A 13,461-nucleotide genomic window follows, 5' to 3' on the forward strand; every position below is an offset into this window, starting at 1 on the left:
CAGCATTAGTAAAATCTGAAAGCACAGACCTGTAGATACATGACATGAAACACTGATCCCTAAGGAAGTAGGCAGAGAAGAGCTGAAACATCAAAGCATTCCGCACACTTCCTTTGGTAATACACACAGTGAGAGCATCTATTCTTGTCTTGGAATCTCTGAACTTCAAAGTTTTCAAGACACAGTGAGGAAATTTATACTATCTAACTTCAGGCATTTGACTCACAGACAGCACTTAGATGATGGTTTCACGGCACAATGAGTTGATATAACTCTTTATTCCTAGCAAAAGGGACAAGTCGTGTTCCCTCCTCCCACAGACTCGTCTCTACTCTCAGCCTTGCAGCCCCACCAGTTACTTTTGCTATGTCTGATGCTCACTTGGCTATGAACTTTTTAACTCACTAATCCAGTGGAAACTGTTTTTAGCTGGGGCAAGGAAGAGGATAAGGAGGAGTCGGCAAGATAGAGGAAGGAGGAAAGGAGGGAAGAGGAGAAAGGAAGACCTCTCTGTCTCAGTGGATATTTGTGTTTATTATAAATTGGAAATTCTCACTTAAAAAGCACAAAATCAAAGAACTGCATCAAAAAAAGGACTGATTTTACTCAGTGGTTCATTCATGGAATATATAACACTGAGAAAATGTCTCTCATAATATTAAACTAACTAAAATACATTATAAACAACTTTTCAAATATTTACAACTTTATTGTTCATAAAACTTTCTTAATTTCATCTGCCTTCACTTTGGATGGTGGTTTCATACCCACAGACATACACCTGCCCTCCTCCTCTTCAGCTGAAATAACTGAGCCTTCAAAACATCTCCAGTTACTCATCTCGCTTCTACCCATGACTTTTCTGAATGTTCTCCTTCATTACAAGGAACAACACAGATTTCCCAGACCTACCATGGACAGATCACATTCAAAATCCTCCCCAAAAAGGAGTCACAAAGCTGGTTCCTGACAAATAAGGCAGCTAATACCCAAGACTGCACCATGTTTGTAGCACAAAAGGAGACTGGACCGTCTATACATAGGCTGCTCTGCTCTAAACTCAAAACTGGGCAGAGCTATAGTATGATATCTTTTGTAATCTCCTCAGTATTATAGAAGAGAAAGGTAACTGTCACTTAACACGGGATTCTTCTTACCACACTTTGGCTACCTAAAACTCCAGAGTCTAGTCTAAATCACCCTTCAAGGCTCCCAATAACCTATGGAGAGAACGAAACACCTCCAAGGGCATCTCCCTTCAGGAGTCTAAGAGCCAGGCATAAGAGAGCAGGAAGATCCTCTCAAAGAATAAGGTGCTTGATCCTACCAGCTGATAAGATGCTCTTATATTTTGAAAGGAATGCAGATATCTAAAGAGCCATGCTCAAGTTCATGCAAGTGTCAGTGTCAATCTATACTGATTGTCTTTACATAAATCTCTTTGTCTGTTTCTAAAATGTGCAGTTAGATCACACCACAAAATCTAGTGCACATTTATGACTGAAAAGATAGCAGTAGGCCTTTTCAGTTTTAATAATTTTAGAGATGCTAAACAAGACAATTGCTAATTTGCACCATTATTATAATTTTTACATCAGCATTAATTGTTTTTCCCTGAACCATGTGAAATATAAGCACACAAAAAATAATCACTGAACAAAAGAAGTGCTGTTGACTTTCTCAGAAGCTTGAGTTCAGGGGAGAAATAATACCTTGGTAATGACAGAGATTGCCTTTACATGATCTGCATTTCCCCTGCACTACAGTAAAGACTTCTTCCAATTATTTGTGCAGGAACATCAAAGACAGTCTCAGGAGATCTACAGAATTTCAATGGTTTTTCTCTTTACGTAAACAAGCTGCTTTAATTAGCTTAATAAGTGAGATGGAAGCTATCAGCAATTAGCATCTTTGATCAAAATCTGCACTAAAGCCAGTTTCTTCTAGGATGTTCGATTTGTGTGAAAAAGTAGATGAAGCACAATATGTTTGAACAGCGCAGAGAAGATACATGTCAGTATCCTTACCGGTGTACATATTAATAACCATCACCTTTACACAAAATGTCCAGCGGGCATTTTCTGATAGACATAATCTATTTACAAGATATATTGGTCTTGAAAAGCGAAAGAGGTTTGGCTCTTCTGAAAACTCTCAAGCAAGTAACTCCTTTAAAAAAGCTTTTCTTCTGAAACAGATGCAAAGTCTAGTGGCAAGAAAATAATCAGAGGTAATATTGAAATACTACCTCACATACATCTCAGCGCAGGGTAGGAACGCATACATTGTCAGGGAAGTCAATCAAATAAAAACAGAAGAGAAAATTATTGCTTTGTTTCTCCAACTCCTGTTATAGTTGCTTTTCAGCACTTAATTTGAAATCTAATTATTGTTGACAGAGATTGGGAGGCAAGCATGTTAAGGCACCTAAACTTAGCATCCCTTGAGAAGTCAGAAGAAGCAGCTTTGTCTCTTCTGTTCGTGTGCAGAGCTCCATTCTTCAACCTCCCTCATGTTTTCAAATTCCGCTTTTGTCAGAAGCAATGTCTCCTCAGCTAAAATCACTACAATCATCTGTCTGAACAAGTCAAGGACCAGGTTGAGCTGGCTGAGCTGGCTTTGAGTATGTCCTAGACATGTCAGCAAGAAAATTAACTGCATGCTAGCATGAACAAAAAACAAGCAAGACTCGGCAATGGATGAAGTCAGGTCTTGGACCTGCTGTAGACAACCGTCTTCATCGTAAGTAGTGCTGAGGTTTGCACTAACTCACACCACCTGAAGGATCACCCCTGCTTCTCTGATCCCTCCCTGTTCTCTCTCTGTCCTTTACGCTCCTGTACCTCCTCCCACTCCCCTCCTGCCTTTGCCCATCTCTGCTGCAGCTGTGCTGCTGTCGGGGTGACTCCCAGGACGCTACCGAGAGCTCTTGCAGGCAGCATTGTGATACTGCAAATGCTCAAATGCCTGACAGTTATTATGGTGCCCTTGCATCTCCCAGTCAGTCTTGCAGGCACCACAGTTTCAGCACGTTCATTTTCAGCCTTGTGAACAGTACGACTTGATGAGACTGGCAATGGAAAGATGTGTGAGTGGAAACTGTGAGCCAGTTCATCCATCGGGTGAGCTAAAACAACAAGCATAGTGTCTTATCAACATTGCACACTATAGACGGCTTCGTTTCTGGGTGCTAACTCATGCCACCTCCACATTTATCCAAGGAGAAACCTTTTACAGCACTCCCTCAGTGCTGCTTACCGGTTTCAGCTCAGCTCTGCTGCTATGAACCCCCCGCACATCCAGCCTTCCACACCTCCATATGCAATTTCAGCATCTCATTTTCTATTTGGAAATACTTTGTGCCGTAATGTGAGAAGACAGCAAGCAAGCATACAAGCAAGGACACTTAATGTCTTACAATCAAATCCATTTGATTTGAGTCGTATTGTATTTTCCACCCACCCAGCTGGATGAAGTGTGTCTCTGGAATGAAAAAATGTCCAGCGATACACGTTCTTTGATCTATGACCTGCTTCGCAGGGGGCCAGAGAGACAAAAAGGAGCAGCAACACATTATTCTTCAATTTCTGCTGTTTGCCAGTGAGAAATATCCCAAATCAGTGCAAATCCTTAGTCAAAGGGCAATTTTCTTCTGCTGGTGACAATTTTTGCATAGCAGAGCCAAGTACGAGTGCTAAGAGGTGAAGTGAAGTCATGCTAGCCAATGAGGCAGAGCCTGCTTCCGCAAGCAGCAGTTCCTTTGAATCGAGGGTTATCCCTTGGTCAGCACATTGAACTCCCACTGTGGGCCCTGGGATGCCAAGAATGAGGTCAAAGAGGTGCAACGTTATTAATGTTGTGTTTCAAGAACAAACCATTGTCCATTCTGCCTAACTGTGCTTTCGTTCCTCCTCAAACCCCATGCTTGCATTTATTGAGTGCTGGATATTTGCCGGACTAGTTCTGCTAACCGTTACGTATTTCAAATTGCACTTAGCCTTTCATCAACCATGAATAAATCTGGACTTACAGGGGACAGGTCACAAGGAAACAGAACTTCAAGACAAAAAGAGAAATAGATTTATGGAGAAAAGGTCAATTTAAAAGAGGTTTTTTTTTTCCTAGCAAAATGTAATCTACTTTCATTTTCAATTTAAAAAAAAAAAACTAACAAAAACGAAGTATTGAGTCATTACAAGGACCAGAAAATTGTCAGAGCTACACAGTGTTGAACACAAATTATATTGCAGTAACTGCTCAAAGGAAGCGCAGTTAAAATAGAAGCAACTGAGTAAACAATTTATTTTCCTTCCCACCCTCTTTTGTCCTGCTGCAATGCATTGAATTTTTAGTTACAGGAATACAACATTTCTGTTACATTTCTGTACTTATATCAGTCTTTACAATCTTATTGATGGCTGCAAATTTGTTAAAGCTGACCTCAACCCTTTCAATCGAATATACTCAAGTTACACCCCAGGGAATAATTACTGCCCTCAGCTGCAGTATGATATTAACCCTTTCAATCTCATTTCCGTAATGTTTGAAAACAAGTAGCTCAGCCTTAGCAAAGATAGTGCTTAAAAGGCTTAGCCCAATATGGATGGTACTCAAAGCAAGAAGTATGATTAAATTTTCTAGTTATTTTTTTGGCCAGTTCCCCAGAAGCGCAATCTTTCAACAGCCAGATCGCCACTAGGTGTTACAAGCAGAAAGCAGTTTTCCTTGTTCCATGCTGGGAAATGCAAACAGGCACTAATACCAAACATACTGGATGCTTATTTCTCCACAGTCCTTGTGTAAATGACACAATACGTTGAGTATTACATGGTTTAACTGCTGCTTACCCACCTTAGATCTTTTTCAGCCATTTTACTTTCTGCCAAGGACAGAAGTGATAGAAAACTGAGAGGAAGATTAGAGGAAAACTGAAAGACAAAACAACTCTAAAATGTTAGCCTGTTAGTAAAGTAGCACGAATGCTACGGAAGACAAAGGTATTCACATCTGCCCACCACTGAGTCTGCAACTTGGAACCTTACTGTTCATCCTGGTCTCTGACGTAGAAATTGGGGGCAATAGTTCTTAAAAACTAATAAGTTGTTTTGTTAGTAGCAAAATTAATGAGGCCTGGCCTCCTGCAGATTTGCGTCTCACAGGTCATGTCCCATGTTGATTCTCTAGTGTTTAATAAAAGGTGAGCTGACAGTGCAGCCTTTACCACCACGGGAGAACTAATTCATAATTCGCTCCTCTACCCACCTGTGAATTTTCATGAAACTTGACGGAACTGCACACCTTTGAAGTCTCTATCTCCCTGCTGAATTTGCCTGAAATTGGTCAACACGTTCAAAAAAAAATGGAACAGGGAACTGGGAAAGACACAGACAAACATCATGGCTTTATAAATCTCATTCCTTTGGGAAACCCAGCTAAAAACAAAAGTTGAAAGCAGAGGAATATTTGCAAATACATCATCAAAACTTAAAGGCAATGCAAAAAAAAAGTTGTATTATGAAAGAAGTTTGCCTACAAATAGTGAGAACAAGACTGCATTTACAAAGAAGAAAACAGGAAATAACGACAGACTACTTGTAAGTAAAGTAGTTACTTGTTAGCAAAAAACAAGGCAAATCCATCATTTCCTCCTCTGAGCTTAACACCATTCTTAATTTATACCTGTGAAAGCTCTGCATTATGAAATTAATGATATTTCATTGTGCTTGGCTATCATCAGTCTACGGTAAAATGCACATTGGACATACTGTTATTCAACCAAGACACTGCTATTTTTCGTCAAGAGCAAGGAAAGTGTAAGACTTTCCATGAATCCAGTCCCCTACACCTTCCTTTACCCAGACAGCCTCACATAAATAAAAGTAAGGGGTTTGAAAAGCCAAGTAAATCTAAAAACAAACCACAAAGTGTCATCAGATCCTGTCTCATCTAGCCATGGAATCTTGATAGCAAGAGCACTGGGTTTTTCTTCTTCTTTTTAACACATACAGTTTCAGGAAAGTGTTCCTGGTTTTAAGTTCTTGCATAGGATGAGACCACGTGTTACGGGTGAGCTGATCATGCGGCTCACTGCTGCCCAAACCGGCACAACCCATGCACTTTGTCTCTCTCCCCATCCTTTTCCCAGCTTGGTCCTGGCCAAGCTCTGGCACTCATCTGATTCTGCCCTGGGTGGATTCAACTCACTAAACCAGCAGGAAAGTAATTCAGTAAAAAAAAAAATCAGGCTGCTTCAGTCCAAAGCGAAACCACTCCTTGCCATGTACAGATGGACTCATTGGCCAATTTGTGCTTCTCTGAAACTTCCCAGCAATGGTGATACAAATGACTAATATTTTGAGGCAGATGCAGCAGTTTTAAGTCAACTGGAACTCCCTACTTTTCTGATACAAAAAAAAAATGAAAATGAGAAGAGCTGTTGCTTACCATTTGTCTTCTGTTCTCTACCAGGTGGATGCCAACAATCCCTAGGAAAGATCCAAAGCCAAGCTAAGGCAAAGAACAAAACCAACAAAAACACATGAGGTCAGCTTATTTGGTCAACATATCAAAACATTACAGTGATATCTGAGCTGACGTATCACACAGACAGGCTAATTGGGGTGGGTCAGGGAAAAGAGTGGAAATTATTGCTGGACGTAAATCTTATAATGTAATGGGGAATGACCTGAACTGCAGCTCTTTGATATTTCAGAGCAAAACTTGTCATGTAGTAAATGGAATTCTGTACAGACATACATTTCTATAACCTGACTATTGTTACCATAGTCACGTATAGTTTTACACACCGTAAAGCAAAAATTAAGCAAAGCAGGAGAAAAAAAAACCACTTACATTTAGCCCATACATCATTATTTTGTAAAATCGCAAAGCTTTAGGCAACTGCAGACAAACAGTTTTCCTCAAAAAATGGTTGTGTTGCTGCCACGCAAGTGACCCAAGTTCAGATCCTTAGGGTTGGGTGTGTTTGACTTTAATGACTAAACACTATCACCCATCCCAGAAAAAGTCCTTGCTAAAATGCCCCAAGGACCAGTACAGTTAGTTTCAACATCGGATAGCTGCAGCACCAACAGCCACAGGAGAGAGAAGAGGAAGACATGCTGGAGTAAGAAGTGAGGACGCTGGCCTCACTGTTCCTAGCAGTGCTGCTTCAACATCAGGCTGTTAGGAAAAGTCCCCTCCTTACAATGGGCCCACGGAGGCTTGGAGAGGTACAAACTCCTTGGATTCGTGGTTAACATGAGGTAAAACAGCAACAGGTGAGATCAGCCTTCTGTCAGACCTTCCAGACTCCAACTGGGCTCATGTGAGCTTCGAGAAAAGGGGTCTCCTTGGTGACACACACCTGAGACATAGCTGGCCTCAGACCCAGAAGCAGCCAGAGCTGGAGTGCAGGTGTCAACAGGCTCTTTCCACAGAGCTCCCTCCTTGCCTTGCCTGGCCACACGCTGCCCTTGTGGTCACCTCAGTCTCAATTCCCGGTGACTTCCATGCTCCTCGCTCCCCTCTTCACTGGGGCTGACACTCCTCCCTGCCCAGACACACCCCCAGCCACCCCCTCAGCTCCCACCCAACCCACCCCACGGAAGGAGCATGACATTTCTGCTAAGGAATCTAAGCCCCTTTCTGGAACAAGGTCCCCGAATGTGGTTCAGAGGCTCTCCTCCAAGCACAAGTTAAGTTTTTAAGGACTACGCGTCCTAGCCAAGGGCCTGGGCAATGCCCGTGAACTCCTTGCTGTTAGGCACAACCGCTCACAGCAGAAAGCAAGTCTCCTGCAAGCGCTTTGCTCGCTCAGTATCACAACAGGAATCCGTCACTCCCTCTCACAAAAGCAAATGTAGGGAAAGGAGATTTGCTGCAGAGTGCTTTGGGAAGATTTATGTGAAAGGGAGGCACAAGGACTAAAAGCAGAGACTTTGAAAAAGAAAAGAGTGCGCAAGCGCATCCATGCTGACAGCTGAATGGGAGAGAGACTTGGAACCCTGACCAAGGACACTCTGTTCAGGGGACAGCAACTTTGTAAATTAAAATAGCTACATCAAAATGACACCTGGTTCCAAGTCCCATTTTTCATCCCAACGGGAACAATCCATAAAGCCCCACTTACGGCTGATGCAGGGGACACAGAGAGGAGTAATATTATCCATGTGAAGAAAGAATGAGCAAATGCAGAACAACAGCAATTAAATCAGAAGGAGCAGAACCATAGACACAGATCACGATGTAAGCCAAAAGACATCACTGAGATTGGTTTAGGGCCACACGTGCTGCTTTTCCAGTCTGTTCAGACAGTAGGCTATTTGGGTTGGGAACTCTGGGAGTCCAGGTCAGTGTGGTGACTGGGACAACTGGGCCCTGTAGATTCCTGGTTGAAATAGTATAAAAATAGCAAATGAAAATAATACATGGAGTAGTCATAGAGAACTGGCATTAAATATTTAAGTAGAAGGAATATTTATAAGGAAATGAGGTTGAAGAAGCTCCAACTCTGGCTTTGCAGCCCGTTCCACAAAGACAGTCCTAAACCCAAACTGATGATCAAGCAGTAATCTACTAAACTCAGACACCTTCCGAAGTGGAACATTACACTAGCTCATCTACACACAGAAATACTTTATGTCAAATTACTTCAGATGCATAAATGCAGGTAATACCTACCACTATAAAGATGTCTTCAGAAAAAAAAAAAAGCTTTTTCCAAATAAATGACAAGTGACTACATAGGCAGAGAAATTAAAGCACCTACTTCTTCTTGAAGCCAGTGGGAACTAAGCAGAAGCCCAAATTATATTCTGGATCTAGCCCTACAGCCCTGCTCTGCAAATGCTTCTAGATGCAAGTAAATCTACGCAAGTGGATAGTCTTATTCACATTTGTAGGTGTTTGCAAGACAGGGACTAATTCTGCATGATTTTTAAGATCAAAATCCCTTACTTAAGGTCAGCGGAGATTTAGATCTCACCTACCAGCTCTGAAGTTAATATTTTACCACTGAATTTTATGAAAACTAGATCTTATTTTTAATTGTAATTAACATTGTCTGTCCTCATAATCTTTCTTTTCTTTGAGCCCAACGGTTGAAAACGCAGTGTTGAATTCACTGCCCTAGCTTTAGGTATCCAAAAGTTTGGTAACAGTGCTATGTTGATTTTCTAAGCTCCCTCTACTGTCAGTGGAGAAGAGAAGCACCTTTTGAGCGTTCTTCAGCTCATCCTCAAAGAGGTGGCTGACTTTGCGCGGAGACGGAGGAGAGGCCATCCCATAGTCCACCTGCCAATGCTGCACTGGAGTCAGTAACCTCTGGCAAGAGGCAGGAGCACAGCAGTGCTATCATACACCTTTGATCAGGCTTTTGGCAAGACATCATGCAAGGTTTGTGCGGCACCTTTAACTCTTACTAAATGTTTGGCATATTTAGTGTGTTAATAAAGTTGACACTGACAATTACCCATCATTCTCTCTCAGTTACTTCAATAATCCATCACATGTGCACAAAAGGAATTCTGAATTTTAAGAAAATTCTTTAGCTCCAACAATCTTCTGAGGGCGAAAATTATTAATTAAAGGTTTTGTTTTCAAAGTGTTAAGATAAATCCTAGCTATTTTATCTGGTTATTAATGACTCCAAGATTTTTAAAAAGTATTTTAGTAGATTGTATTTTTAGCTGAGTGAATAGACATTGTGTTATTTCCAGCGATAAACTGGTTTGTGCACATGGGTTTATTACTTATTACACTTATTAAAGACAATAGTTTAAAAATGAAACTTCTTTCAAGCAAATAACTGGAGCTAATATGGTCTTCTAAAACACTTTCATTCAAATTACAGAAGAAGAAGAGACCTTTATCAGGATTAATCTATCTATTTTAGCTTAATGAAAGAAAAATTCACCTGGAGCTAATTTTTGTTCTATTTTTAAAACACCACTCCTTAGAGATCATTATCCCAAAATTATCTTTCTGAAAGACCTGTTCTCAACATGACGCTAAGATATAAGAGGACTTGCTTAGGATGAACAGTTCTAACTCACAAATTATTAATGGCAATGGAAAATGTATGCACAGTGCTAAAAGATACGTAACCCTCTTCTCTGGGCATTTCATTCCATAGAGAACAAGAAATAACAGTACCTTACAACACATTTTGGTAGTGGTAGAGCCATGTACCTAAACAAGTGTCTAACTCTAAGTACAGGAATTTCCTTCTTCACCTTGCACCCTCCACCTCCTCTTGGCTGGCTTGGGGAGAACAAACAAGGCAGATGGGCCTTTCTCTATTTGCTGTCCATACTCCTCTTTTCTTAAAACTCAGCCCAGGAATCTCAAAAAACTTTGACTCCAGGAGTTACCACCCATTTGGATATGACTGGTCTCTTCTTCTGAGACCAGAAAGGGCCACGGGAGCCACCTCCCCGAGGAGTCGCAGAGGCACCAGAGGGCTACATAGATGCAACTCGAACCTTGTGCCCAGTGCAGGAACATGTTTAAGCAGCCTGTTCTCAAGGCAAATATAAGACAAAGGATTTTGGAAGGGGATCGTGTATGAGAGGACCAACAGCAAGACTGCACAAGAAGACATTAGGCAGACTCCAGGGAGAAGCTTCCACATGCCCATCTGCAGGGCTTTCCCTGTGATGGCCCCAGCAGAATTCCTGGCAAACAGGCATGCAAGCGGAGTGGCTCTTTCTGCCATTAAAATAGTAAACCTCTAAAAGGTCACTTAAATCTATCCCATGCCTACTCTCCAGTCACTTATACACCCACATTTAACAGAGATCAGTGGGAAGTCAAGCACAGGTTCCCACAGAGGCTCTTGAGCCCAGCATATAGCTATGCAGTGCAATCTTGACCCCCTTCTGCCCCCTAACAGCCTTCCTTTTGGGGCACTTCAGAAAAACAGAGTTTACCCCCCTACCTTATCACACATTAGAACTAGATCAAAACAAAGGAGAATCTCTCTCCTGTGAAATGCAGCAGAACTGAATTTTCTTTCTTCCTTTTTTTTTTTAAATCAATCAGAGCTTCCTGTATCCAGCTGATAATAATTGATCTGGTTCTACCCAATAAACTAAAATAGATTTCTTTACTCACAACGATGCCTGGGTAGTAGCCTCCCACGGTAACATTTTCAGTTCTTGTGGTAGCTGCCAGACCTATGGTCAGAATGAATACAGACACTACCAGCAGAGCGACTGTGAACCAAAGCGAAGTCTTCTTCCTCTTTGCAAATTGTCCTGCAGGGAATGGGGAAAAAAAAAAAAAAAAAAAGAGAGAATTTTTCATTGCAATCATGGCAGAACAAACCTAAAAGCTCAGATTATTTTTTTTCTTAATCTTTTCTCTTGTTAACCCATTGTTGTTCTCCTACTAAGGAAAAGCTGGCAGACAACAGAGGGAATTAAAAACCACAGTGCTAGCTAGAGCTCAGCATAGCTTAATGCACACACACTGGGTACATGCATGAGATTAGTTTCATCAAGCTGCACTGAAAGTCAGTGACAATGATAATTATGCTTTGTCTTCAGTAACTTTTATAATTAAGTGTTGCCCACATCTGCAAGTCAGATCCAGCATGCATTAAACGCTTACCTATGTGAAGCGCCACTTCGACTCCATCCAGACAGAACATTAAAATTTATCTTTTAAACAAGATTAGCAGAAGCTCTGCACGCTTTCATGAAAGCAAATGTGCTTTTCATAGTTACTAGGCTAAGCAAACCAGTCTGTATCTCTGAAGCAAAGCTGTAACATAGTTGATCAGGTAAGGATAGACAGGACTACCTTTTTAACAGTAGCTGCTCGGTGAAATACATTCAATCTCACTGAGATTTGGATGTAGATACCCAAAAGTGAAAAATGGCAGGCTCATCTACTGCTTTCAGCCTGCTTCAAGCCACTCAACTTTGTTATGGTGGTGGCATATCTGAGCTGCAACCACAGGTCCCTGACACCAGAGCACCAGCCCATAGCACAGATTTAAGTAAGACGTAGTTAAAAATAGCAATCGATACGTGACCCTAGCTAACAAAAGGCACCCAAAGGCATCAAACTGCGAGAGCCTATCCTCCTCCTTTCCGGTCCTTTTTGCTTTGAAAGGCAAGGCAAGAGTGTGCAGGATCACCCCTGGAGCACTGGGCCACGCGATGCCGTGCTAGCCTGGGCTGCAACTGGGCAGCACGGAGCTCCAGCAAGAACACAGCTTGTCCGCAGGACCAACATCTCTCCCCACTACAGCCTCACGAATCTGCCTGTGCTCCCAGTCTTGGGATGAGGTGTTGTGCCGAATACTGGAGGCCACAGCCCTCACTAGGGAGGGGTAGGAGAGAGGAGAGGGCAGGCTTCTGCCCTCTCCTCTCTTTTTCCAATTAGGAAAAAATTTTTTACGATGCGAGTTATAGAACACTGGAACAGGTTGCCCAGAAAGGTGGTGGAGGCCCCATCCCTGGAAACGTTCAAGGCCAGGCTGGATGGGGCTCTGAGCAACCTGATCTAGTCAGGGATGTCCCTGCTCCTTGCAGGGGGGTTGGACTAGATGACTTTTGAAGGTCCCTTCCAACCCTAACCATTCTATGATTCTATGATTCTGTGGATTAGGCTCTGCAGGCGAGGCTTGATGGTGCTGCTGTAAGCAAAAGCAGGGGAAATGCAGGAAAGTAAAAAAGCAAGCAGAAGCCGTTCGCAATGAGTCACTTGAGTTATCTAGCCAATTTAAAGTCAGGCAACTCAGATAAATGTTTACAGTTCAAAAGCCAGGCTAGATTAGTGATGTTTGCAAACCAAGTGAAATAATTTCAATGAATAAATAAATGCATTTATAATAAAAATTTGTACGTTTGCTGACGTTTCTCTAGTAGAACAACTAGCCAAAATGAGCCCAGTCTTTTAGTATGAAACGCAAGCAACTTTATTGAAGACAAATATCAACTACTGAGCTTATGCAGGTCACTTTCACCTGCATGTACAAAGCCTTCCTGCTAAAGATCAAGAAATAATTCATAAGAGTCTCTAGACATCTCCCCTCCAGCCTGTGCCCCAGCTGTCTGCCTCTGGCAATTCCCTGTTAATCCATGGAGAGTCACCAGTGACATGGAAATTGAGAGGTTCTTCATCACCAATCAGTTTTTCACCAAGTGTATGGGGTTAAAGGCAGTTCCTTCAATGAAGCCAGTTCACATGGCCAAGAGGGGAAATCAGACTTCAGACTCGTAACGCCACAAATCAGTTGCCCTTCCCATAAACTGATTCATTCAACATATTTACCAGATTTTAAATAATATCTTATGTCCTTGCTGCACTCTATCACCTCTGAAAAGTCATAGAGATCAGCAAATCCCCAATAACTCAAGAAAAGCAAATGCTCCACCTAACTTTAAAAACGGCCAAAATGATGATTCAAAGAATCACAAGCCAATTAACCTCAAAATCAAAAATATGGAG

The 13,461-nt window shown here is 41.8% G+C and overlaps 1 protein-coding gene across 2 annotated transcripts in view; it reads right to left on the reverse strand.

Moving 5' to 3' along the window:
• TMEM255B (transmembrane protein 255B) overlaps window positions 1–13,461 on the reverse strand; it is a 76,119-nt gene that overhangs the window by 57,008 nt on the left and 5,650 nt on the right. For both annotated transcript variants that reach the window (XM_086741102.1, XM_086741093.1), the window contains exons 2-3: window positions 11,116–11,258; window positions 6,445–6,507 (exon numbers count right to left, since the gene is read on the reverse strand). In XM_086741102.1, coding sequence (XP_086597228.1) covers window positions 6,445–6,507; window positions 11,116–11,258 — 206 coding nt within the window. The remainder of the gene's footprint in view (window positions 1–6,444; window positions 6,508–11,115; window positions 11,259–13,461) is intronic.

This window comes from Chlamydotis macqueenii, chromosome 1 (assembly GCF_036417535.1).
Source record: "Chlamydotis macqueenii isolate bChlMac1 chromosome 1, bChlMac1.mat, whole genome shotgun sequence".
NCBI classification, from domain to species: domain Eukaryota; kingdom Metazoa; phylum Chordata; class Aves; order Otidiformes; family Otididae; genus Chlamydotis; species Chlamydotis macqueenii.